This window comes from Macaca fascicularis, chromosome 19 (assembly GCF_037993035.2).
Source record: "Macaca fascicularis isolate 582-1 chromosome 19, T2T-MFA8v1.1".
NCBI lineage: Eukaryota > Metazoa > Chordata > Mammalia > Primates > Cercopithecidae > Macaca > Macaca fascicularis.
This window is the reverse complement of record NC_088393.1, coordinates 64,102,079-64,129,710: the sequence shown is the minus strand read 5'-3', so window position 1 is coordinate 64,129,710 and position 27,632 is coordinate 64,102,079. Positions and strand designations below refer to the sequence as shown.

At 54.3% G+C, this 27,632-nt stretch overlaps 1 protein-coding gene across 13 annotated transcripts; it reads right to left on the bottom strand.

The window, feature by feature from the left end:
- Nucleotides 1-8,479: 8,479 nt before the first annotated feature.
- ZNF444 (zinc finger protein 444) lies at nt 8,480-27,540 on the bottom strand. 13 transcript variants are annotated; one of them, XM_065534976.2, is made up of 6 exons: nt 26,616-26,693; nt 26,387-26,460; nt 22,130-22,301; nt 21,340-21,658; nt 10,619-10,727; nt 8,480-9,758 (listed from the first exon to the last, which is right to left on the bottom strand). In XM_065534976.2, the coding sequence occupies exons 4-6, from the start codon at nt 21,634-21,636 to the stop codon at nt 9,190-9,192; spliced, it is 975 nt and encodes a 324-aa protein (XP_065391048.1). In that variant the 5' UTR covers nt 21,637-21,658; nt 22,130-22,301; nt 26,387-26,460; nt 26,616-26,693; the 3' UTR covers nt 8,480-9,189. The 13 variants fall into 13 exon arrangements, with proteins under 13 accessions (XP_065391048.1, XP_065391046.1, XP_065391051.1 ...); XM_065534974.2 differs by lacking the exon at nt 26,387-26,460 and adding an exon at nt 26,237-26,347; XM_065534979.1 differs by lacking the exons at nt 26,387-26,460; nt 26,616-26,693 and adding an exon at nt 27,380-27,540.
- Between the last annotated feature and the right edge of the window lie 92 nt (nt 27,541-27,632).

The window sequence follows — 27,632 nt, the reverse complement described above, 5'->3', positions numbered from 1 at the left end:
AATTAACACATCCACCAGCTCATAGACATCATTTTTTTTTTTTTTTGTATTGAGAGTATTTAAAATCTACTCTTGTGGGGCCTGGAGGTGCACACCTGTAATCCCAGTACTTTGGGAGGCCGAGGAGTGGGATCACTTGAGGTCAGACGTTTGGGACCAGCCTGCTCAACATGGTGAAACCTCATCTTTACTAAAAATAAAAAAAAATTAACTGGGCACGGTGGCACACCTGTAATTCCAGCTACTTGGGAGGCTGAGGCAGGAGAATAGCTTGAACCCAGGAGGCAGAGGTTGCAGTGAGCCGAGACCATGCCACGGCACTCCAGCCTGGGCAACAGAGCAAGACTCCATCTCAAAAAACAAAAAAAAAAAAAAAAGAAGAAAAAAAAATAAAAGAACCTGCAACACAGTAGACTTGGAAAAAAATGAAAAAGTAGAATAAAATGAGCTAAAAGAGCTCCATGGAAAGTTGGAGTAGGATGTTGATGTGAGTGTGGTAGGCTGCATCTTTCTTGTTAATAACGCTGGGTATCATAATGGCTTGAGGAAGGGCTATAGCATGGAGGTGTTGTTCAATGTTCAGATGTCAATGGGCCTATCTTCCTAAATAGACACATTTTACCCCTTGTGACCTAGGCAGGCTCTAAAAATCCATGCCCACATTCTGTGTCATCCAGCAGTTTGGCATTCATAAAAAACAACTGGGTGCAGTGGTCCACGCCTGTAATCCCAGCACTTTGGGAGTTCAAGGCAGGCAAATTGCTTGAGCTCAGGAGTTTGAGACCAGCCTTGGCAACCTAGTGAGACCCCATCTACAAAAAATACAAAAATTAGCTATGTGTAGTGACATGCACCCGTAGTCCCAGCTACTCCAGAGGCTGAGGTAGGAGGATCGCTTGAGCCTAGGAGGTCAAGGCTGCGGTGAGCCTTGATGCCACCACTGCACTCCAGTCTGGGAGACAGAGGGAGATCCTGTCTCAGAAAAACAAAAAACTCCTAAGATTTCAAAATGTAAACCTATATTTGTCTTTGCATCTCACCAAAGAATTCCCCACATATACACAAAATGAAACAATGAAAGGTGGGAGGGGATAGTCCTTGTACAGGTTAAAAACAATTTGTACAGGGCTGGGTGTGGTGCACACGCCTGTAATCCCAGCGCTTTGGGAGGCCGAGGCAATCAGATTACCTGAGGTCAGGAGTTCGAGACCAGCCTGGCCAACATGGTGAAACCCCATCTCTACTGAAAATACAAAAATTAGCCTGGCATGGTGGCACACACTTGTAATCCCAGCTACTCAGGAGGCTGAGGCAGGAGAATCGCTTGAACCAGGGAGGCAGAGGTTGCAGTGAGCCGAGATCGCGCCACTGCACTCCAGCCTGGGTGACAGAGAAAGACTCCATCTCAAACAAAACAACAACAACAAAAAAGAAAACAGTTTATACAAAAGCTTTATTATTTCTCTTCCCCACCTGAGATGGGAGGTCAGCACTGGGGGTGGGGAAGTCTGCATTTCCCATAACTCAGTTTGGAGAAAATGTCTCTGTCCATTGTGCTGAATATTCCATCGTCTCACTGGATCAGTTCTTCCTTATGAACCCAAGTTAAGGGGTTACAGTTAACCCTCGGAAGGACAAAGGCATACTGTTGCTTAGGGTTGGGTATTTAGTTAGGATTAAGGCCCCGGGCCAGGCGCGGTGGTTCACGTCTGGAATCTCAGCACTTTCAGAGGCCAAGGCGGGAGGATCACTTGAGGTCAGGAGTTCGAGACCAGCCTGGCCAACATGGTGAAACCCCATCTCTACTAAAAATATAAAAATTAACTGGGCATGGTGATGAGTACCTGTAATTCCAGCCGCTCAGGAGACTGAGGCAGGAAAATTTCTTGAACCTGGAAGGCAGAGGTTGCAGTGAGTTGAGATTGCACCTTGAATTCCAGCCTGGGCAACAAGAGTGAGACTCTGTCAAAAAAAAAAAAAAAAAAAAAGCCCCACATATTTCCTGCCCATAATCCAAAGGTCAGTGTCACTCCAACCTCAACCTCCTTGCCCGCCATTTCAACCACTTCATCCCCTAGAGAGGAGGGACTGGGGGCTCATCTTCACTCAATGCCATCTCTCAGACACAGCAATGAGGAAACAGCCTCACATTTCACTGGCCCGCTATGGGGTTGCAGGAAATTCACTGCAGACCTCTGGGCCTCCATCTCCTCTTTGGTACACGGAGGAACCAGCTCAGAACTTGCAAATGGGCAGCCAAAACCAGACCCTCAGACGTGCTTTGGGTTTGCCTGTTTGTTTGCATTATGATTTTTGTTTGTTTTGGTGCCTTCATATTGTAGCTCACACAGTGCTTGCTTTATGTATGTATGTATGTATGTATGTATGTATGTATGTATGTATTTATATTGAGATGGGGTCTCGTTCTGTTGCTCAGGCTGGAGTGCAGTGGCACCATCTTGGTTCACTGCAGCCCAGGTTCAAACAATCCTCCCACCTCAGCCTCCCACATAGCTGGGACCACAGGCATGTGCTGCCACACCAGGCTAAATGCCCACACAGTGTTTTGAAAATTGCAAATCGAATCACGAGCATATAGGGTTTCAAAACTTTTACATAAAGATCTAGATTTCTGTGTTTTTTTTGTTTGTTTTTTGAGACACAGTCACTGTCATTCAAGTAACTGGAGTGCAGTGGTGCAATCTCGGCTCGCTGAAACCTCCGCCTCCTGGGTTCAAGCGATTCTCCCACCTCAGCCTCCCGAGTAGCTGGGATTGCAGGCATGTGCCACCACGCCTGGCTAATTTTGTATTTTTAGTGGAGATGGGGTTTCTCCACATTGGTCAGGCTGGTCTCGAACTCCCGACCTCCCAACCTCAGATGATCCGTCCACCTCGGCCTCCCAAAGTGCTGGGATTACACCTGACCCAGCCAAAGTCAGTTTTTTTTTTTTAATTAAAAAAAAAAAAAAAAGCCTGCATTTGTACTGTTAGCCAATTCCCATAGTGTAAATATTCCATCAGGGCCAATTTCAACATACCAACACTTTAACAACTGTCTTACCACTGCCCGCCCCCCAAAAAAATCCTGAATATTTAGTGATTGGTTTTTGTTGTGCTTTTTTTTTTTTTTTTAATTGTTTTTTTGAGACAGAGTCTGACTGTGTTGCCCAGGCTGGAGTGCAGTGGCGTGATCTCAGCTCACTGTAACCTCAGCCTCCCGATTCAATTCTCCTGCCTCAGCCTCCCGAGTAGCTGGGATTACAGGCGCCTGCCACCACGCTCAGCTAATTTTTGTATTTCTAGTAGAGACAGGGTTTCACCATGTTTGTTAGGCTGGTCTAGAACTCTTGATCTCAAGTGATCTGCCCGCCTTGGCCTCCCAAAGTGCTGGGATTACAGGCGTGAGCCACTGCGCCTGAAACTTTTCTTTTTTTCTTTTCTTTTTTTTTTTTTTTTTTTGAGATGGAGTCTTGCTGTGTGTCACCCAAGCCTGGAGTGCAGTGGTGCCATCTTGGCTCACTGCAACCTCTGCCTCCGCAGTTTAAGCGATTCTCCTGCCTCAGCCTTCTTAGTAGCTGAGACTACAGGTACGTGCCACCACACCAGCTAATTTGTGTAATTTTAGTAGAGACAAGGTTTTACCATGTTGGCCTGACTGGTCTCGAACTCCTGACCTCAAGTGATCTGCCCGCAGTGGCCTCCTAAGCACTGGGATTACAGGCATGAGTATGACTTGTGGACTCTTTTAGCCCTCACTGTAACCTCCAGGTTATGGATTGAATGTTAGTATCCCCTCAAGATTCATATGATGAAAACTAATACCCAAAGTGAGAATATTAAGAAGTAGAGTGTCCGTTGAGCAGTCTAGGGATGGATGGATGGATGGATGGACAGACGGAGACAAAGATAGATAGATAGATAGATAGATAGATAGATAGATAGATAGATAATAAATAGGTGGGACTTTTGGGACATGGTCAAGTCATGAGGGCTTCATCCTTGTGAATGGAATTCATGCTCCTATTTTATTTATTTTATTATTTATTTATTTATTTTGAGACAGTCTTGATCTGTTGCCCAGGCTGGACTGCAGTGGCTCGATCTTGGCTCACTGCAACCTCAGCCTCCCGGGTTCAAGCGATTCTCCTGCCTCAGCCTCCCGAGTAGCTGGGATTACAGGCGCCCCTGCCACTGCACCCAGCTAATTTTTGTATTTTTAGTATAGACGGGGTTTCACCATCTTGGCCAGGCTGGTCTCGAACTCCTGACCTCGTGATCCACCTGTCTCGGCCTCCCAAAGTGCTAGGATTACAGGCATGAGCCATTGCGTCGGGCCAGGGCTGTGCACTCTTTGGAAATACTGGTCAGTCTGAGGAAGGACCCTGCACTCTGAGGAAGGACCACACACTTGTGGAAGTACTGCACACCCTGAGGAAGTACCGCGCAGTCTGAGGAAGAGAGGCGCGCTCTTGTGAAAGTACCACGCACTCTGAGGAAGTACCGTGCACTCTGAGCAAGGACCATGCACTCTTGTAGAAGGACCGCACACTCTTGTGGAAAGACCGCGTACTCTGAGGAAGGACCGTGCACTCTTGTAGAAGGACTGCACAGTCTCAGGAAGGGCCGCGCACTCTAGTGGAAGGACCGCACACTCTGAGGTAGGACCGTGCACTCTTGTAGAAGGACCGCGCACTCTTGTAGAAGGACCGCACACTCTTGTGGAAAGACGGCGTACTCTGAGGAAGGACCGTGCACTCTTGTAGAAGGACTGCACAGTCTCAGGAAGGGCCGCACACTCTGAGGTAGGACCGTGCACTCTTGTAGAAGGACCGCACACTCTTGTGGAAAGACCGCGTACTCTGAGGAAGGACCGTGCACTCTTGTAGAAGGACTGCACAGTCTGAGGAAGGGCCGCGCACTCTAGTGGAAGGACCGCACACTCTGAGGTAGGACCGTGCACTCTTGTAGAAGGACCGCACACTCTTGTGGAAAGACCGCGTACTCTGAGGAAGGACCGTGCACTCTTGTAGAAGGACTGCACAGTCTGAGGAAGGGCCGCGCACTCTAGTGGAAGGACCGCACACTCTGAGGTAGGACCGTGCACTCTTGTAGAAGGACCGCACACTCTTGTGGAAAGACCGCGCACTCTGAGGTAGGACCGTGCACTCTGAGGAAGGGCTGCACACTCTTGTGGAAGTACCGCGCACTCTGAGGTAGGACCATGCACTCTGAGGAAGGACCGCGCACTCTTGTGGAAGGATCGCGCACTCTGAGGAAGGACCGCCCAGTCTGAGGCAGGGCTGCGTTCTCTGACGAAGGACCGCGCACTCTTGTAGAAGGACCGCCCAGTCTGAGGCAGGACTGCGCTCTCTGACAAAGGACCGCGCACTCGGCGGTAGGACCGCGCACTCCTGAAGAAGGACCGCGCACTCTTGTGGAAGGACTGCGCGTCTGAGGAAGCACCGTGCACTCTCGTGGAAGGATCACACACTCTGAGGAAGGACCGCGCCTCTGAGGAAGGACTGTGCAGTCTGAGGAAGGACCGCACACTCTTGTGGAAGGACCACGCACTCTTGTAAAAGGACCGCGCCTCTGAGGAAGGACTGCCACTCTGAGGAAGGACCACCCACTCTAAGGAAGGACCGCGTAGTCTGAGGAAGGACCATCACTCTGAGGAAGGACCGCCACTCTGAGGAAGGACTGCTCAGTCTGAGGAGGTACCGCGCAGTCTGAAGAAGTACCGCGCACTCTGAGGAAGGACTGCCAGGTTGTCTCTCTGGAAAGTTTCCTGTTGCTCACGCAGAGAATATTCAAGTTTTGTTTCAGCCTTCCAGAATTTCCCTCCTGCCTGGGGGAATCATCCTCCACCCTGTTATTCAGTCTTGGAGGAAGGCACCGCCTATCATCGGTTGTCAAATCAAAGCTCCCCCAGGCTTAGCCGGTGTGGGCGCGGCAGTGTGTGGGAGTCAGATCTCCATCTGTCTGGTCTCGCCTTGTTCCTAGTCCTTTTCAGGGGTGCTCTTCCAGCTCCCTCCAATCCATCCAGGACTCTCCATCATGAGTGACACAAAGGCAAAGAGCGGGACAGGACAGCCTGGCTGACTTCCCCCCCCGAGACCAGACACGGTGTGTTGGTGTGTTGGTTGGAGGGGTCCCCAAAGGGACACAGAAGTCCGGGGCCGGGGGGGAGGGGGGGCGGTTCAGAAGAGAAGAGATGGAGCCTGAATGGGCAGAAGCAGCAGCTGTGCTGTTAGGAGCTGGAGTGAATCCTGTGAGCCCAGACCCCTGGGATGAGATCCACAGACGTGGCCCAGTCCTTTACTCTTTTGGTGCCTCAGTTTCCCCATCTGTACCATGGGGTAACAACAGAGCATGCCTCTTCGGTTGGTTATGATGATAAACAAACTGGACTTTAAAAAGGTCTGGCCCAGCACACGCACTCTGTGTTTGCTGTTATCAGAATCCCGTCCTCAGACCCTGGCCTGACACCACCTCTCACTCCCTCTCATGCCTCCCAGTCGCTTCCTGAAGGTCTGCAGCTTCTCCTAAGGAAAGACACCACTACTACTCCTGCTGCCCTCCTCCCCCGACCTTGCCTAGTTCACAAGACAGGAGGAAAGAGAGAAAGGAACAAAAGTAAGATAAATAGACAACCTTGGCACCACCACCCAGCCCTAGGAGTTAAAAAAAAAAAAAAAGTAATAATAATAATATCAACCCCTGGCCTAAACTACTTGTGTTATCTGTAAATCCCAGACCCTGTATGAAAAAAGTATTGTAAAACTTTTTGTTCTGTTAGCTGATGCACGTAGCCCCCAGTCGCGTTTCCCAAGCTTGCTCAATTTATCATGACCCTTTCATGTGGACCCCTCAAAGTTGTAAGCCTTTAAAAAGGCCAAGAATTTCTTTTCTGGGGAGCTCGGCTCTTAAGATACGAGTCTGCCGACACTCCTGGCCAAATAAAGAACCTCTTCCTTCTTTAATCCGGTGTCTGAGGAGTTTTGTCTGTGGCTCGTCCTGCTACACTCCCAGCCCATCTTCTCCCCCGCACAATGGGCATGGTAACATCCTTAACACGCACCTCTCAGTGTGAAACCAACCCGCTGAGGTCACACACCAAGTTCCTGTAAGTGTTCTGCATTCGTTACTTTATTTTCCTTTTGAGATGAAGTCTCGCTGTGTTGCCCAGGCTGGAGTAGGGCAGTGGTGCGATCTCAGCTCACTGCAACCTCCGCCTCCCGGGTTCAAGTGATCCTCCCACCTCACCCTCCCAAGTAGCTGGGATTCCAGGTGTCCACCATCATGTCTGGCTAATTTTTGTATTTTTAGTAGAGTCAGGGTTTCAACGTGTTGGCCAGGCTGGTCTTGAACTCCTGAGCTCAAGTGATCCGCCCGCCTTACCCTCCCAAAGTGCTGGGATTACAGCGTGAGCCACTGCACCCAGCCTTTTCAAAATCAGGCCCTTTCCAGGAGGGGCATTACTACTAGTCCTGTTTTAGGAGGTAGGTGCTGAGGCCTGTGGTCACTTGCCCTTCCTGGGCAGCCTGGCACCTAAACCCTTCCCTGCACTGAGTCTGGAAGGCAGACCTAGGCTCCAGTGATGTGCCCTGGACTGTCCAGGTGACTTGTGTTCCCAGATGCCCTTGCAGCCCAGCTTGGGCTGTACATGCCCCAGCGCTTGACTCTGAGGCAGAAGCTGAAGCAGAGCACAAGGCAGTGATCGTGGGGGGGATCGGACACAAGGCAGTGACCATGGAGGGTTTGACACAGAACCCCTGCCAGGCTCAGGCGCTGGGCACGCAGAAACCAAAAGGACCAGGGTGAAGCCAGCCCCAAGACTGAGTGGCAGGGGAGTGGTCAGACCAGCGCTCTCATCCTCCTTTCCAAAGTCTGACAACTGCCTTTCATCCACCTGCAGAGGCTGGAGATTTCCTCCCTGGAGAGAAGGAACTGGGGTTGCTCGCTGAGCTGACAAGAGGAGGCACCCTGTTAAGATGGAGCTGGCCAAAGCCTGTCCTCCATATGGAACATCCTCCTTGGTCAACGGCTCCAACTAAAGATGACAGGATTCCTCAGGTGGCAGAACAGGCCACCCGAGACCTACCGACACTGACACCCAGGACCCCAGCGAAACAGTGGCCTTAGCAAGGGAGGTAGGTGCCGTTATCATCACTCACGGATGTGGAACTCATGCTCAGAGGGTATGACCAACAGGTAGGTCCCCAGCCAGGAAGCTGAAGGGCTCAGACGTGAACCCAACTCAGTGTGGTGTTCGGCAGGTCCCTTCCAGGAGCCTCATCCCTGCCTCCATAGGATGGAGGTAGAGACAGCCCTCCTGAGGATACATTTCCTGCACTGCTTCCCACGGCTGTGCCCAGACTCCCAGAGCTTCTCTCATGCCGAGAGAGTCTGCAGTGGGAACCAAGACAGCAGACCCCAGGAAGCTGCTCCAGACACAGTCCAGACAGAGCACAGACTCCGGGTCTACACACAGTGACTTTATTACTCTCTGGATGCTGGTGAACTGCCATCCCCAACCAGCTTCATGGGAGCAGGCATCTCTGTCCATCCCATGCCTTTGGGTCACGGGGGCAGCGAGATCAAGGAGCCCACAGCGACGCCCTGGGTTCAACTTGTCAGAGCCATCAGCCGCTGCCTCCCGCTGCCCCCCCAATCTGTCCTGTGGGAAGAGAATTCCTAGGGACAAGACCCAGACTCCTTTCCTTCAGCCTCCGCTTCATCAAGGGGGCCTGGCCTGTGGCTGCTCCTGAGCTCTTCCTCGCCTGTCCCTCAGGGGTCCCAGGTCCTCACCTCTGCTTTTCAGGCAGGAAAAGGGCGGGGAGAGAGGAATGGAGGAGGGTGAGGGAGGCTGGGCCGAAGGAGAGAGAAGGTGGGGGAAGGCGGAGACATTAGGAAGAGGCCCCTTCACACAGCGAGAGAGGCCGAGAAATCAGGGAGAAGAGGGGCTGAGGTGAGACCTGAGCAGGAAAGTGAAATCTGGGGGAAAAGGAGTTGGAAAGGAATAGAGAGGAAGGCGTTGGGAAGTTCAGACAAGGGAGGCGGCGGTGGAGGAGGGTGGGCGGGAGGGAAGGAGGAGGAGGGGAAGAGGCCAAGTGGCACTGGGAGAGAGGAGGGACGGCCCAGGGGGCAGCACCAAGGGCGGGAGGCGCCGCGGGCCGGGCGGCGGCTAACCCAAGGGCCAGGGCGGGAAGGGGCCCCCACCATCGGGGCCCGGGGCGGCCGTCCCCTGCGTGCTGGCGGCTGCCCTGCCGTGGATGCGCTGGTGGCGCAGCACGTGCTCGCGGCGCCCGAAGCCCTTGCCGCACTCCCAGCAGGCAAAGGGCCGCGCTCCCGAGTGCGTCTTGCGGTGGCGCACCAGGTGCTCGCGCCAGTAGAAGGTCTTGCCACACTCGCAGCACGCGTGGGGCTTCTCACGGGCGGGCAGAGGGCGCAGCGCGGGCCCGGGGCTGCCGGGGTGCGTGTCGCGGTGACGCCGCAGGTGCTCCTTGCGCCGAAAGGCCTTCCCGCACTCCGGGCAGGCGTGCGGCTTCTCACCCGAGTGGCTCTGCCGGTGGCGCAGCAGGTGAGCTGGTTTCAGGGACGTCTTGCCGCACTCGGGGCAGGACGTGGTGCCCGGGGCCGCCAGGAAGGCGGGCAGGCCAGCCGCCAGCGGGGGGCTGCTGGGCTCCTGCTTGTAGGGGCGCACAGCCTGGGAGTCCCCAGGCGCCGGCCCCTCAGCCCCAGGGGCGGTGCCTGCTGGGAAAAGAAACAAGAGTCAGCCTCTGGGTCTGCACCAGGGCGGGGCAGGCACAGCACAGGCTGGGGTGGAGGCAGGGAGGGAACGCTTAGAGCAGAAACCATTGGGGTGGGAAGAGGGCTGCGATGTGGGCTTCTTATTCATGCCTGTGTCCCCCGTACCTAGTAGTGCCTGGCATACAGTCAATGCCCCATACTTAATAGTTGATGGCTGGCTTGGCTGGATGATGGATGGGTAGATGAAGAATGTGTGGGTGGATGATGGGTGGATATGAATAGATGGATGATGGATGTACAGCCGATGGATGGGTAGATGAAGAATGCGTGGGTGGATGAATGTCCAGAGGATGGATGGGTGGGTGCGTGGGTAAGTAGATGGATGGATGGGTGATGGATGGGTAGATGATGAATGTGTGGGTGGATGAACGTCCAGATGATGGATCGGTGGGTGCATGGGTAGACGAGTAGATGGATGGATGCGTGGGTGATGGATAAATGGGTGATGATGGATAGATGACAGAAGGATGGTGGGATTGGTGTGAGGGGGAACAGGTGAAGGATGGATGGATGCCTGGTTGAATGACAGAGGGATGGATGGGTGAATGGGTGGGTATATGATAAAGAAATGGATAGGTGGAGGGTGGATGATGGCTAGATGGGTGCATGATGGATGGATGGGTGTACCTCCAACCCCAAGGCCCACTGCACCCACAATGCCCGCCCCTTGGGTCCGAACCCTGGGGCTCCTCAAGGGCTGGGATCCAGGTCTGCCCTTATCCTGGTGCCAGGATCGTTCACTGAACACCCCCATCCCCGGTGCTGGGGGCTGGCAGGGAGAACCAGGGAGGCCAGTGGCTCACCTAAGGGAACCATCCCGCTGTCCTCCTTTCCAGCTGTGGCCCCAGGGCCCTGCGTCACGTCCTGAGGCGCCCTTGTTGCTGACGACCCATCAGGGGAGGTTGCTGGCCCCTGAAATGAGAGCACATGTTTTGAACTCAGACACCTGAGTGACGGCCTCTATTTCTCCCTCTCCCCACCACCGTCAACCAGCTGTGGAATCCCATCCCTGCTGGGGGGAAGCCACAGTCATGCTGGGGGACACTGAAGCTGCCCCATGGAGAGGCCCACAGGTGAGGAACCAAGGCCTCCTGCCAACCCCCTGACAGGGAGCCAACCTTCAAATGACAGCCCGGCCAACACTGCACTGTGACCTCACAGGAGACCCTGGGCCAGGTCCGCGTGTCCAAGCCACTTGCAGACTCCTGATCCACAGAGGCTTTCTGAGCTGACAGATGTTACTGTTTTACACCCAAGTTTGGGGTGACTTGTCAGGAAGCAAGAAATAACTAATATACCTGTCTCAGACCAGCTTCTTCCTGCCCTTTGGATAAAGTGCTAGCTCCTTAGCAAAATGCAGAATACATAAGCTTTTAACTTGGGAAAAACATAAACTAAGTTCAGAAACGACTTTTCTCGGCGTGAAACGGCAGAACAGCTGCCAAGCAGGATGGCGCCAGCCAGGAGGACCAAAAATTTAAAAACTTTCAGTCCAACTCTGGTTGTGGTTTCTTTGCCCTACTACATCATTCCTCAAAACCACGTCCCCAAGGGAAGGGGATGGCAATTCTTCTGGTGCCAGTGACAGCTAAGCCACGCATCACACCTTTTCCCTGTTTCAAATCTTTTTGGCCACAGGAGTACCTGGATCATAAAGCAATCCTTGGTGTGAAAATTAGCAGTGCCTAGGCCGGGAGCGGTGGCTCAAGCCTGTAATCCCAGCACTTTGGGAGGCTGAGGCGGGCAGATCACGAGGTGAGGAGTTCGAGACCAGCCTGGCCAACATGGTAAAATCCTCTCTACTAAAGATACAAAAAATTAGCTGGGCGTGGTGCCATGCACCTGTAATCACAACTACTCGGGACGCTGAGGCAGGAGAATCACTTGAACCTGGGAGGCAGAGGTTGCAGTGAGCCGAGATCACGCCACTGCACTCCAGCCTGGGCAACAGAGTGAGACTCTGTCTCAAAAAAAACAAAAAACAAAAAACAAAAAAACCAGCAGGGGCAAACCATCTGCCCTCACTCTGACAGACAAGAAAACGTTTCCTAAAGAAAGGGTCAAGATACAGGAGCATGGGCGTGGTGGCTCATGACTGTAATCCCAGTGACTCAGGCGGCTGAGGCATGGGACGGGGGCTTCGCACAAGGCTGACTAGATCCTGGGTGCCTCCCAACCTGGCTATGGCACCGTGATGGGCTCGGGGCCCCATCGGAGAGTCAGAACAGCACAGTCTCACCCAGGCCCAGAGCACCACCCTGGACCACCCTCCAGCTCCTTGGCCCTTGGGGGGGCTCCCATGACCCTTGTGTGTTGTCGGCCACAGGCAGAGGCCGGGCAGGGGTGCTGTCCTGGCCTCAGCTCAAGGGCACCGGGGTCGACACACCTGAGAGTGGAGCCCGGGAAGCCATGCCAGCCGGGGGTTCTCCCAGAGATCTTGGGCACAGAAAAGCCTGAGATCTACCCATTCCTCTGGGAACTTCCCGGTTTGCGGTCCCAGAGACAGGGGATGCTGGCCAGGCATCATCCACAGGAAGAGACATCCAGGGCACACCCACGTGGGGACAGGTGCCCCTTGCGGGGCCAGGCACACAGAAGCGGGGGAGCACGGAGCAGCCCCAGGCTCCTAGTCCTCCCTGTGATTTTGTGATATGTGGACATTGGGTTCTGTCTATGGCTCCTGGCTCATGACTCCCATAGCCCTTGTTACAGTCTTGTTCTAACGCTGGGAAGTTTTAGGCCTCTGAAAGTCTCTCCCTGACCTTCTGCCCCACTTTCACCTGCTCTTCTTTCTCCGCAAGGCGGGCCTTAAAAACTAAAACTATACTTCAATCTTCCCCCACCTCTGGCCATAAAAAAATTTTCTGACCTAATTTATCTGATTGTGGCCATAACGCCCCCCTTCAGAAGGGGTCCTGCCCCTACCCTGGAGGAAAGAAGGCTGAACAGGGAGGCCAAGAAGGGTCTGAACACACAGGCCTTGTGAGGTTTCCCTGCTCAGTCTACTCGGATTAGATCACACCCGTTTTATCTAATCACATTTCTACATGGCTGTCCATGCTTCAATTATGCCTCTTAACCAAGTCTCCATAAAAGGCCCAAAGGACAGGGTTCAGGGAGCTTCCAGAGAGCTGAACACGCGGAGGCGGACAGCAAAGTAAACCAGACCTCACCCTCATGCCGGGAGGATGGTGCACCCCAAGTCCACAGGGACAGAGGCTCCTGCGCTTGGAACCCTTCCAGACCTCACGTACGTGGCTCTCCATCTGGCTGTTCGCCGGTATCCGTTAAAATCTCCTTTGTGATAAACCGGTAAACATGTCTCCCTGGTTCTGTGGGCACGCTAGCACATTAACCGAACCGGAGGAGCGGCTGTGGGAGCCCGACTTTCAGCCCGTCAGTTGGAAGCACAGATGAAATAACCTGGGGCTTGTGACTGGCATCAGAAATGGGGGGCCAGTCTTGGGGCGTGAGCCCTCAACCTGTGGGATCTGGCGCTGTCTCCAGGGAGACCGTGTTGGAAATGCATTAGAGGACACCCTGCTTGCGTCTGCTGCAGAGCTGATTGCTTGTACAGTATGTGAGGGGACGCCCCCTCCAACATTTGGTCACAGACGTCTTCTGTGGTCACTGATGCTGAGAATAGAAAAAGATACTTCAAGTGTGTTTTTTCCACAGATCCCCCTGCCCCTGAACCAGCTCTGTCACCTCGGGCAAGCTGCTTCCCTTCCCTGAGATGACTCCAGGACCCGGGACGGACCCTGCGGGGCTGCGTGGAGACCGGACGAGACGCCGCTGCTGTGCAGTGAGGATCAGCCCTGTCCAGAGAGGTCTGGCCTCTGCCCTCGGCTCCAGGGAGGGTCATGTCTATGCCCCCCGAACACACTGCCTGATGGCAGAGTCTGCTCACCTGGGGCACTGGACCACCTGGGTGGGCTGAGCCAACAGTGTGACTCATGGTTGGGGATCTGGGCCATGTGCATCAGCTCTGCCTCTGCCAGGGCTGGAGGAGAATGTCAGCATATCCACACACGCAACCCCAATCGACACCCAGGGCGCCGGGCTCAGGGGAGCGTCCCTGGCCAGCAGCTCCCCTGCATGCTGTCACACGTTGTTGCCGAGAGGAGTTAGCGCTGTCCACACTCCACAGCGGGAGGACAGCTGGAAGCTCCGAGCACAGAGCCTTCCTCCACCCGTTCCACGCATCTATTTCCTTGGCTGGTTGTCATCTGTGTCCTTTCTCTGTAATAAGCTGTGACCCTGTGTGTGACTGACGGAGCCAATATGGCACGGCTAGGAACACACTGCCTGATGGAGCCCTCCTTACATCCATCCCTGGAGGGCTCAGGAATCCAGATTCCAAAATTGCAGCTGAGGAAGCCAAGGTTCTGAGAGTCCCAGACATGCGTCCAAGGTCACCCAGCTTGGAAGAGGTGGAGGCAGGACTCATATCCAGCTTTGAAGTCTGTGTACTTTAACTGAGAGACTTCCTAAGGATGGAGCATCCTCGTGTATCTGGGCTAAGCTCCACCTGCCCCAGCACATCAGCCTGTCCACCCACTGCAGGATCAAGCTGCCCATGTTCTGTTGAGGATCCCATGAGACTGGCTGCAACCTTTTCCTGTGCTGTCCTTGTCCTGTTAGGTGGTTGGGGGTGGGGTGGGGGTGGGGGTGGCAGCCTTGCCAATGAGCTGGGGAACACCTTCCCTGTGTTCTGGAAGTTTGTGTGAAAGATGAGAAGATGAAGCTGGCATGGTGGCTCACGCCTGTAATCCCAGCACTTTGGGAGGCCGAGGTAGGCGGATCATAAGGGCAGGAGTTCAAGACCAGCCTGGCCAACATGGGGAAACCCCGTCTCTCCTAAAAATACAAAAAAAATTAGCCGGGCGTGGTGACACACGCCTGTAATCCCAGCTACGCAGGATGCTGAAGCAGGAGAAGTGCTTGAGCCTGGGAGGTGGAGGTTGCAGTGAGCCGAGACCACGCCACTGCACTCTAGCCTGGGTGACAAGAGTGAGGCTCCACCCCCAAAAAAAGAACAGATGAGAATGATCAGTTCCTTGGAGGCCTGGCAGAACTTACACATAAAGTACTGGAACCCAGTGCCTTCTATATGCGAAGGTCTTTCATCACCTTTTGATTTCCCCCTCTCTGGTTTCCAGACTCTCACATCTGCCACTACGTCATGAGCATATGCTGGTGATTTATGTTTTCCTAGAAAACTGTCCATTTCATCTAGGACTTCGAATGCATTGTGCACGCTGAACATGGTGTTCTCAAGAGCTGTCAAATCCGCTCCATCCCCGGCTTTGCTTCCACCATCAGTGTTTGTGCTGTTTCTTGTTTTCTCCCTAGTCAACTTGCTGAAGGTTTGCGCTATTCTGCCATTCTTTTCAAATATTGAGTTTGGGGTTTGATTATCAACCTGTCCTCTGCAAATCTGCTAAGTTTGGCTTTAACATTGAACAGCTACCCTGTGCTATTTTCCTGTGCTCCTGGCTGCCTCTGGAGCCCCACGGCCTCCCCTACAACTCTGACCTGAGACGCAGGCTGACTGGGGCATTTCCTGTCAAGCTAACCGGGTACTGGCTGCAGCTGCCTCTCCCCGCCTCCCAGGCCTACCCCACTGGCTTTTCTCTGCATTTCCCTGCTTGGCAGACGCCCTGCCCCCATCCGTCTCAAACTATCCCCTTTCCCTATTGTGTGCCTGAGGCCAGATGCTGAGTGACTACAGCCAGCTCATTCCATCTTTCTGGGCAGATCAGATTCTCTCTCCACAGAAGTGAGGAAGGCGACCATATCCTGGTCTTCCTGTCAAACCCTGTATTTCAAAGCAGGAGAAGAGGAGGCTGGGAAGGGTTAGCCATTCCCTCCAGAGCAGGAGAAGAGGAGGCTGGGAAGGGGTAGCCACTCCCTCAATGAGTATTTTTGTAGCACCTACTATGTGCCCAGCACCATCCTGAGCTCCAGGGACACATCGCTGAACAAGACAAGGCCCCAATCCACATGACGCTACATGAGACTACACTCCATCTGGGGCTGGACATACCATAAAAAAATCATAAGCGAACTCCACAAGCCAACGTAGCCAGGAGGGGGTTTCTCTAAGTCCCCTAGACTCTGAGGAGATGGAACAGTCCTTAGAACCATGGAGCCCGTGATTCCCAAATGTCCCCTGTTCTCCCCCGAATGGAAGAGTCTGCCCCCTCCTGGATGATGGGCTCGCTCTCTTTTTTTTTTTTTTTTTTTTTTTGAGACGGAGTCTCTCTCTGTCGCCCAGGCTGGAGTGCAGTGGCCGGATCTCAGCTCACTGCAAGCTCCGCCTCCCGGGTTTACGCCATTCTCCTGCCTCAGCCTCCCGAGTAGCTGGGACTACAGGCGCCCGCCACCTCGCCCGGCTAGTTTTTTGTGTGTGTGTTTTTTTTAGTAGAGACGGGGTTTCACCACGTTAGTCAGGATGGTCTCCATCTCCTGACCTCGTGATCTGCCCGTCTCGGCCTCCCAAAGTGCTGGGATTACAGGCTTGAGCCACCGCGCCCGGCCGATGGGCTCTCTCTCATTGGTGGTTCCCAACCCCGGTGGCTCACACAGGTCATGAGGCACTTTTTAAAAAAATGTGAAAGTCTAATAGTTGGCAAAGGATGCATTCAGAATAATGTGAACGAATCTCAAGGGCAAGAAAACCACCCAGTCTGAAAATGGCCAGAAGACTTTGCTGCAGACCAAATGTTTGTATGCCTCTCAAATTCTTATGTTGAAATCCTAACCCTGAAGATAATGAGATTACATGGGGTCTTTGGGAGGCGATTAGGTCATGAAGGGGGAGCCCTCATGAATGGGATTAGTGCCCTTCTAAGAAAGACCCCAAAGAAATCCCCTCACCCCTTCTGCCATGTGAGGACACAGCAGGAAGGCACTATCTGTGAACCAGCAAGAGGCCCTCACCAAACACGGAGTCGGCCTTGATCTCAAACTCTCCAGCCTACAGAACTGTGAGAAATACATTCCCTTTGTTTTCAGCCAGCAGCCCAAACAGACTAAGACGTCACATGACCCAGCAACCACACTCCTGGGCGCCTACCCTAGATAAATGAAAATGTGTGTTCAAACAGAAACGTATTCAGAGATGTAAACCAGTTCTATTAAAACAAACAAACTGGAATCAACCCAAATGTCCTTCAACAGGAGAATGGAGACATTCAGTTAAAAAATTACTGAATCTGGGCCGGGCGCGGTGGCTCAAGCCTGTAATCCCAGCACTTTGGGAGGCCGAGACGGGCGGATCACAAGGCCAGGAGATCGAGACCATCCTGGCTAACACGGCGAAACCCCGTCTCTACTAAAAACACAAAAAATTAGCCGGGCGAGGTGGCGGCGCCTGTGGTCCCAGCTACTCGGGAGGCTGAGGCAGGAGAATGGCGGGAACCCGGGAGGCGGAGCTTGCAGTGAGCTGAGATCTGGCCACTGCACTCCAGCCTGGGCGACAGAGCGAGACTCCGTCTCAAAAAAAAAAAAAAAAAAATTACTGAATCTGAGGCCCCACTCACCTCAAAACCACAACTTCAAATCTGAAAGTAAAATCCTGGCAACAGTATATTTTTTTGAGACAGAGTCTCACTCTGTCTCCTAGACTGGAGTGCAGTGGTGCAACCTTGGCTCACTGCAATCTCCAGCTCCTGGGTTCGAGCGATTCTCCGGCCTCAGCCTCGTGAGTATCTGGGATTACAGGCATGTGCCACCACGCCCAGATAATTTTCATATTTTTAGTAGAGACGCAGTTTCGCCATGTTGGCCACGCTAGTCTTGAACTCCTGACCTCAGGTGATCCGCCCACCTTGGCCTCCCAAAGTGCTGGGATGACAGGCATGAGCCACTGTGGCCGGCCGACAGTATTTTTTAAAAGCTACCGGGTGAGTTCTACCGCATTCTACCAGCACAGGAGCCTCTCCTCGGCTGTGCTCTCTTTCTCATCGTGCAATGCCTCAGTGAAAACTCTTGAGGACAGGCAGGGACCCACAGACCAGATGCCGAGAAACCCCAATCCACAGCAGCGCCCCCAGATGTCAGCTGTCTCTACACCACCGTCGGCTGCAATGGCTATTGCCTGGGCTCTTATTGCTCTTCTTTACTTTTACCTAAAACTAAAATAACACTGACTTAAGACCACGTTGTATCATTGCCGGAAATGGAAAGCCAGTATCCTGTGCCAGAGAGAGAGGTCATGGGCAATTCAATCACTCACAGCAGTGTTACTCCAGTCCACGTGGACACTGATAGAAGAAGGCTCTGAGCCTGAGGTCTGCTCCCATTAAAACGAGAGTAACAAATACAAGAGAGACGCTAAAGACAGCCCAGAGTCACAGTGAGAGGTTTGCCTCCGAGCGAGCAGAGAGTGCGGGACAGTCCTGATGGCCCTGGAGCCCAGCGATTGCCGAACTTTTAGATTCACTGAACCAATAGAACTCTCACTGCATCCCTGAATGGAAGATTTTTTTTTTTTATTTTGCAAGATATATACATTAAAAGCAACAATAACCACCACCTACTTTTACCATCTTTTCCTAAAAGAACATTTTAATGCCAACGAAACAGATGGCAAGAGCTCAGAGTAATAACAGTGGCTGAAATCTACCTAGACAGCACCCATGTGCCACGTCCTGTTCTGAGGAGTCATGGAAACTGGATAGGGCGCAACCCCGAGGCTAACAGATTCCATGTTAGTTCTATTCCACTCCCACTTCACCTTGCATTTACCTCACCTCTATGGCAGACAGAAGAATGGCCCCAAAGACGTACATAGTCTGATCCCCAGAACCTGTCACCCGATGTCTCAGGGCAACAGGGACTCTACAGACGGAAGGGAGTTAAGCACTGACATGGGGAAACTCTCCTGAACTATCCTGATGGGCCCACTGTCATCACAGGCATCCTAGACATGACCACAGTACACCATGGAATACTATGCAGCCATGAAAAGGAATGAGTTCATGTCCTTTGCAGGGACATGGATGAACTAGAAGCCGTCATCCTCAGCAAACTAACACAGGAACAGAAAACCAAACACTGCATGCTCTCATTCAGAAGTGGGAGCTGAACAATGAGAACGCATGGCCACGGGGAGGGGAATATCACACACCGGGGCCTGTTGGGGGATGGGGGAAGGAGAGAGACAGTATTAAGACAAACACCTAAGGCATGTGGGGCTTAAAACCTAGATGACTGGTTGGTACGTGCAGCAAACCTTCATGGCACATGTAACAAACCTGCATGTTCAGCACATGTATCCCAGAACTTAAAGTAAAATAAATAAATAAATAAATAAAAGAAGTGACCATGGGACCTAAGGGGGTCAAGGTCAGAGGAGTGATGGGGGATGGAAGCAGAGATCGGAGTGCAGCACTCTGAGGACGGAGGAAGGGCCATGAGCCAAGGAATGCGGGCAGCCTCCAGGTGCTGGAAAAGGCCCAAAACGGATTCTCTCGTAGAGCCTTGAGAAGAGACGTGGCTCTGCAGACGACACCTTGATTTTGGAGCCTTGAGAAGGGACGTGGTTCTGCAGACACCTCGATTTTGGGCCATGAGACCAAACCATTTTGGGCTTCTGACCTCCAGAACCGTAACAGACTTGTGTGATTTGTAAGCTGCTGGGTCTGCGATTTGTTACAACCTACTTTCGGGAACAATGACCCAGAAGGAGGGTGAGGATAGAGAAGCCAGAGCCGGCACAGAGGTGCCAGGAGGTGGGAGCAGAGGAGGGGTGAGCTGTATCCCAGACAATAAGAGGGGGGAGTGTTTGGGGGCTGGTCAGGCTGCTTGAGAAGGGAGATGGACGAGGCCACTGGCAGCCTTGACAGGAGCTGCTCCCTCTGGAAGAAAGGAAGGACGCCCAGCTGCCGTGGACTGAAGGCTTTGCTTGCTTTGCCTCACTGAGATGCCACCTCTCTGCTGCTACATCCCAGCACCCAGCAGGCACTCAGCACGCACTTACGAGGAACACCCGGCCACTCTGACTCTTCACCCTCCTGCCACTGGGGACTCAGGCCTCGCGCAAACACCCCCTCACTCAGGGCCGTTGCACTGGCTGCTCCCGCGGCCTGGACCACTCTTCTGAGAGGTCTGTGCGCGGCTGCCTGCCGCTAGCACCAAGGCCCCACACAGCAGCCACCAGCCAAGGGAGAGTGCCACCACTGAAAGGACGGTATTTGGAATACATTGGGGTCCATGAAGTAAATTCACCTTTTTTAAATGTGGTGACTAGAACACTTAAGATGGCATCTGCGGCTCACATAACACATCCCCCCGGGGACAGGACTCTAAGCCAGGCTGGCAGCTTCCCCAACGGGGCCAGGCAGTCAACGTTTCCAGCTCCTCGGGCCCTCTGTGGTCCTCATGGTGGCCAGCGTCGGCCCTAGGTGACGTGAGTGGATGGGTGTGGCTGTGCACCTCACGGTGGCCAGCGTCGGCCCCAGGTGACGTGAGTGGATGGGTGTGGCTGTGCACCTCACAGTGGCAAGAGTCAGCCCCAGGTGACATGAGTGGATGGGTGTGGCTGTGCACCTCACGGTGGCCAGCGTCGGCCCCAGGTGACGTGAGTGGATGGGTGTGGCTGTGCACCTCACAGTGGCCAGCGTCGGCCCCAGGTGACGTGAGTGGATGGGTGTGGCTGTGCACCTCACGGTGCCCAGCGTCAGCCCCAGATGACGTGAGTGGATGGGTGTGGCTGTGCACCTCACGGTGGCCAGCGTCGGCCCCAGGTGACGTGAGTGGATGGGTGTGGCTGTGCACCTCACAGTGGCCAGCGTCGGCCCCAGGTGATGTGAGTGGATGGGTGTGGCTGTGCACCAAGCCTTCACCCAGAACCTGAGTCGGCCCTTGCCTGCTGTGCGGTCAAGCAACCAAACCTGCCCAGAGAGAGGCCTGGCTTTGCCCTCCACCCCGGGAAGTCATCTCCCAGCCCTTGGAACGTCCCGCATGAGGAAGGTCTGCCTGCCGGGGGCCTCAGGCCAGCCCAACAGCAAGATGGATTTGAGGGGGAGTTTGGGCCGGGGTATCCTTGACTTTCAGGGGGCTGGAGGCTGAGGTCAGCCAACAGAGCAGGGAGAAGTCCCCAGTGAGAACCCGGGACACCAGGGTTTGAGGAGCGTCCCTGGCTGGCAACGCTCCCTGCGTGCGGGCGGAGTGCGGGGAGAGGGCAGCTGGTGACTGCGCTCCCTGGAGCCTTCGGGCCCTCTTCCCAGCTGCTTCCAGCGCGTCCTTCTCCGTGATAAGCCGTGACCGTGAACACGGCTGTGAGTCCTTCTAGAGAACTCGCAAGTATGCCAGGGTCCTGGGGCCCTCCTGACTTGCAGCTGGTGTTGGGACGGAGGCGCCCCACGTGGACTGGCCCTCCACGCTGTGCCGCAGCCTCCCCACCGTGAGGCACACTGGTTGTCAGGGGTTCAGCGGTGCTCCTCCGTGGGCTTCCTGATGGCTTCCCGGCTGCCCTCCCCGCTCCCTTCCCCGCTTGCAGCCCCGCCAGGCTCACCCAGAGCTCCTCCAGCAGGGCCACCGCCTCCTCGCCGCTCTGCGGCTGCCGGCTGCACACCCAGGCCTGCGTGTCGGCGGGCAGCGCGCTCAGGAACTGCTCCAGCACCAGCAGCTCCAGCATCTGCTCCTTGGTGTGCACCTCGGGCCGCAGCCAGTCCCGGCACAGGGCGCGGAGCAGCCCCAGGGCCTCGCGCGGGCCCGGCGCGTCGCCCAGGTGGAAGCGGCGGAAGCGGTGCCACGGGGAGTCCAGCGCCAGGCCCTCAGCCTCCTGCTTCACGGGCACCGCCACCTCCATGGGGCCTCCTGGACCGCAGCGCCTGCAGGGAACAGGCCAGTGAGACCCCCGCCCGCCGAGACCCCTGCCCACGGTGCCCAGACTCACACTGGGACCCACGCTCCTTTTTTTCACTTTTTATTATTTTGAAACGGAGTTTCGCTCTTTCCCCCAGGCTGAAGTGCAGTGGCGGATCTCGGCTCACTGCAACCTCGGCTCCCGGGTTCAGGCAATTTTCCTGCCTCAGCCTCCCAAGTAGCTGGAATTACAGGCACCCGCCACCACGCCTGGCTAATTTTTGTATCTTTAGTAGAGATGGGGTTTCGCCATGTTGGCCAGGCTGGTCTCGAACTCCTGACCTCAGGTGATCCGCCCACCTCGGCCTCCCAAAGTGCTGGGATTACAGGCGTGAGCCATGGCACCCAGCCTGGGACCCGCGCTTCTGAGCCGCCCACGTACCCAGGATAGGCCCGGCCTCTGTGCCTCGGTTTCCCCTGTAAGATAAAGCACTCACCTGCCCTGCCTGGCCCAGGGGCAAAAAGGTCTCTGTGAGGGGGCGGCGCTCACTCAGGTGGTGCGGAAAGGGCGTGCAGTCCTGGGATCCCAGGGAGCCAAGTCAAGGCTGGGCCCCTCCGTGGGCCCTGGGCCTCTGTGCCTCAGTCCTGCAGCTCCTCCCACAGCCTGTCCTGAGGATTCAACCAGAAAACACAGGAAGAGCTTGCAGCAGGCCTGGCAGTAGCGGGTCACCATCAGCACCACCCTCACTGGACTTGTGGGACAGTGCACCCTACCCTGGTAGGAGACGCTTGGCAGCCTACTCAGAAGCCACCCCAGCTAACTGCTGTGGCCGGAATTTGTCCCCCAAAATTCTTTTCTCCCGTAATACTCCAGAGGTGTTCTGGGGCGGGCTGGCGCCTGAGCCCCATGGGGTCATCCCTTGGAAGCTCTCACCCCAGTGTGACCGTATTTGGAGATGGAGCTTTTAGCTGGTAATGAAGGTTAACTGAGGTCACAAGGGCTGGGCCTAATAGGACTGTGGCCTTGTAAGAGGAAGGAACACTGGGACTCTGTCCATCTCTGCCAACAGGAGCACACAGCAAGGAGGCCGCCTGCAGCCTGGCAGAGTCCCTCACCAGGAACTGACCATGATGGCATTCTGAGCTTCCCGCCCCCAGAACTGAGAAATAAGCTCGTGTTTAAGCAGTTCAGTCCATGGAGCTCCTCTATGACAGCCTGTCCCAGTCCCTTCTGCTGCGAATTTGCGATCTGGGTGTCAGTACTGACACTGACGGGTTCTGGTGAGCATCTCTTCCAGGCTGCGGATGGCCTCCTTTGGTGTCCTCCCGTGGCGGAGAGCAGAGAAAGGCAGTGAGCTCTCCTGTCTCTGTTTTTTTTTTTTAATTTTTGTTTTGAGATGGAGTCTCACTCTGTTGCCCAGGCTGGAGTGCAGTGGTGCGATCTCGGCTTACTGCAATCTGCCTCCCGGGGTCAAGTGATTCTCCTGCCTCAGCCTCCCGAGTAGCTGGGATTATAGACGCACGTTACCATGCCCGGATAATTTTTGTATTTTTAGTAGAAACGGGGTTTCGCCAGGTTGGCTAGGCTGGTCTCAAACTCCTGACCTCAAGTGATCCACCTGCCTTGGCCTCCAAAAGTGCTGGGATTACAGGCATGAGCCACCACGCCCGGCCGTGATTGCCATTTTTAAATGCATTAATAAATACTTTAAAATTTTCTATTTCAGTTTCTACTGTGATACGTAACAATAGATATGACTCCCATCAATAAAAGCATGTTAGGGTCTTCAGTAATTTTGAAGGTAGAAAGGAGTCCTGACTTCAAAACATTTGAGAAACAGTGGTCTCCGAGCTGGTGGGCCAAATGTGGCCTGCAGCCTGTTTCACTTAAGTCTCAGTGGCACACATCCGTGCCCACTTGCTCATGCACTGTCCACGGCCACCTTGGAGCTACTGAGTGGCTGTGAGAGGGCCTGGGGAGCCTGCAAGGCTGTCCACAGAGCCCAAGATAGTTATTCGCTGGCTCTTTACAGGAAAAGATTGCGGGCCCCTGACCTCAAGGACACTGGAAGATCAGGACAGAAAGGACCCTGATGACCCCATGGGGCTCAGGCGCCAGCCCGCCCCAGAACGCCTCTGGAGTATTACGGGAGAAAAGAATCAGTTCTATGCTATCTGGGGCCCTGTACTTGGGGTCTCTTCATTACGGCAGCTTGACCTGTATCATGAGGAACTACAGCAAAGTCCCCTTGACCACAAGGAAGCGGGTGGGCACGTCATCTGCTTCTAGCCAGTGGGGTCTGAGAGGAAGTCTGGGTTCAGACCATTTTCCTCCTGATACAACCAAAGCCTGGGCTCCTGACCGCCATGTCACTAACCACAAACGTCATGTCATTGCTGGGACGCCTGCCACAAGACCCCAGTGTCTGCCTGCTCTCGCCACCTAGAGTCAAATCACTCCACAGTGATCACAAAAACTTTTTCACTGTAAATCCCTGTCACTTCCTTGCTCAACACCCTCCAACTTCTTCCTGTGATGCTCAAAACCCAAATTCCTTACCATGGCCATGAGACCATGCAGCCTGGCCCTACTTTCTCATCTCTGCCCACTCCTGGATTCTCTGTCCTCCAGTCACAATGGCTCCTCTTTTTTTTTTTTTTAAGACAGGGTCTCTCTCTGTCGCCCAGGCTGGAGTGTGGTGGTGTGACTTCTCAGCTCATTGCAGCCCTGACCTCCCGGGCTCAAGCCATCCTCCTGGCTCAGCCTCCTGAGTAGCTGGGACCACAGGCAGGCACCAACACACCCAGCTAATTTTTATATTTTTTGTAGAGACAGGGTCTCACTATATTGCCCAGGCTGGTCTCAAACTCCTGGATTCAAGTGATCCTCCCAACTCGGCCTCTCAAAGTGCTGGGATTACAGGAGTGAGCCACTGTGCCCAGTCTGGCTCACTTTCTATCTTCTCAGTCTGAAGGCCAGTGCCCACCACAGGGCCTCTGCACCTGCTGCTGCCTCCCCCTGGATCACTCCTTTCCCCCTTATCTTTGCTTACCTGACTCCTCATGACGGAGGCCTCAATGCAATTATTCCCCCCTTGGAGAGCCTCCCCAGATCACCCCCTCCAATGCTGCACCCACATGCCCTTCCCCCAATTGCTAACATGTCACCCTTATTAGTCTTCTTTTAGCATTTAACAAGATCTAGTGTTACGATACCTGTGTGCTGACTTTCTTCACTACAATTCAAGCTCCATGCGGGCAAAAGACTACGCATTTCAACCCCAGCATTCTGGCTAGCACTCAAACTTTACAGGCTGATCAATCCCATGAGGTTGGTGTTACTACCCCCAAGTTGCAGATGGAGCAAGGGGAGATGTCTTATCCAAAGTCACTCAGCTAACATGTGGCAGAGCCTGGACTCACACATCCACATCTGTCTGGCTCCACAGACAGGCCACAGCATCACCTCCCACCCCACCCACCCATCAGTTTAAGGACTGATGAACCCGGGAGCAGGCAGAAAGGCTTATTGGAAGACCCAGGCCAGATGCAAGTCTCAAAAGCCACACAGAGGCCTGCTCTGCCATAAAAAAGATCCCTTCTGGGACTAAGGAGGAATTTCTGCCAGAGAGCAAGGCCACAGGCCATCAGGCTGACCCTGTTTGCAATCTCAGAGGTGATCACAGGTCACTACGCCCTGGGCTGTCCAGAAAGTGAGCTCTCTGGGGCAGTGACCAAGTCCAACTCTTCTCTGGGTTCCTGGGGCCACCCAGCAGAGGGCCTGCACCCAAGAAAGCACATGCTGTTAAGTAAGGGCATCCCACCATGTAAATCCACCCTACCATCCAATAAGCGCCCTGTGCTATGTGCATTCAACAGCTGTAACCCTGCTGCCTAGCTGTCTGTGTCCACAAAGCACAGTCCAGCCCTGAGCCAGGCAGCCTGGATGCCTCGAAGACAGCCACTGAGTGGCTATTGTCTTATCCTGCCCCACCCAACCTTCCCAACAGACCTGTGAGCTGGGGAGAGGGGTCCCCTTATACCATAGGGAGATGCTCGGAGAGTGAAGGAGCCACAAATGGGACCCAGATGTGACTCCAGAGTCCACACCAGTTCCACCCAGTACCCCGGCGCCAGCACCCACGAATGCTGGGCTAATATCATGGCTAAGAGGCTGTGGAGCTTGGCTGCCTGGCTTCAACTTCCAGCTCTGCCACTCATCAGCAGTGTGACTGTGGACATGTGACTTGCCCTCTCTGTGCTTCATTTCTCCACCTGTGACACAGGGCTAACAATAGCTCCCTCCTCTCAAGAGGCTGCTGGGAGCAGGAGTTAGAAGCAGCCTGCAAAGAGTAGGTGCTCGACAAAGACCGGTTTGTCTACTCCAGAGTTTCCCAACCTCGACATTAATGGCACTTGTGTTGTGGGAGGCTATCCTGTGCAACACACAATGTCTACCAGCATCTCTGCCTCTTTTCATGAGATGCCAGCAGCACTTCCAAGGTTGGAAAAACAAATAAAAGTCTCCAGACATTGCCACATGTCCCCTGGGGGACAAAACCACTCCTGGTTGGGAGCCGCTAGCCCACTGGACAAATATTTACCTACAGCACAAAGGCTCTGGGGCAAATTCCAGCTCTGCCTCCTACCAGTTCTGTGTCCTTGGACAAGGTACAAGGCACCTTTTGTAATACACTGTATCTCCATTTCGCTGACTGTAAAGTGATGGAAAACAAAAATGCTGAGAACCACACCTGGCTAGTAAGTGTCCAGTCAGACTTAGGGTTACTTTGTCGAAGGTTTCCTGCAAGGTGCCCAGGGGACACTGCTGTGAACACGCACACAGATTAAAATACTAAGTATACATTGCAATAGGCATTAAGATGGATATAGAGGAGGGTGACTCATCCTGACTGGGGTAGAGGTGGCGGGGGTCAACTTCAGATGACAATAAACAGTTTCTAAGCACTTTACACATATTACCGAAGGTAATAATGCCTTGCAACAAGCTAAAAAGGCAGATGCTCCTCAACGAGTTATCTTCAGGAATCTCACAACTCTGTAAAAGTTGCACTTGTAGAAGCAGCGCACAAAAAGAGCCACCTGCACTGTATCTACGTTACGACAATAACCATCGTCCCCGGAAGCCCCTTCCCGCAAACCTTTCCGAAGGGGTCCGGTCCCGGCGCCCCCAGACTCCTTTGTAGGGTCCAGCTTCCCACTCAGCTTTCATCTCACAGCCCACCCCTGCTTGGGTCCCCTTCCCTTTCCCTACCTGTCCCTCCCCCTTCCCTCCCCCATCTGTCCCTCCCCCGTCCCGCCCCTCCCCCGTCCTCTCCCTCAGTTTCTCTCTCCCGCTTTCAGGACCTCGAGGATCCACGACCCCCTCCCACTATCCACCCCTCCCCCTCTCCAAGTCCCTCCCCCTCTAGTTCTCGCTCCCAACCCCTCCCCCATCACTCAGCCCCCTTCTCCTCCCCTCCCCGCAAGTCTCCCATCTCTTCCATTTCTCCCTCCTGAGGGCCCCGGCGCCCCCCTTCCCGTCCAACCGCTGGTCCCTCCTTCGTCCAACCGCCCCCCTCCGATCCCTCCCTCCTTTCCCCCTAGCTCACCTCACTCTCTCAGGCGATGCCCCCCAAGCCCCATCACCTCCCCGCACATGCGCACAAAGCTCACTGGGACTCCATGCCCCAGCAGGCTTTGCGCCAAACACCCCCCCCCCCCGTCCCCCTCCCCCAATCCCATACTCCGAGTCGCTCGTTCCGCCCAACAACTCCCCATGCGGCCCCGGCTTCAAGCCGAACTACAACTCCCAGGAAGCATCGCGGCAAAGGCAGCTGCCCATTGGCCCTCGCCGTGGGGACCCGCTCACTCTTGTTTGTCACCGCCTGGCGTCTTCCCCAACACTGGAACTACATTTCCCAAGATGCACGAAAGCGTCGTCTGCGGCCTATTGGGCCTTGACGGCGCAAGTGTCGCGGGCTCTCTGAGCGCGTCAAG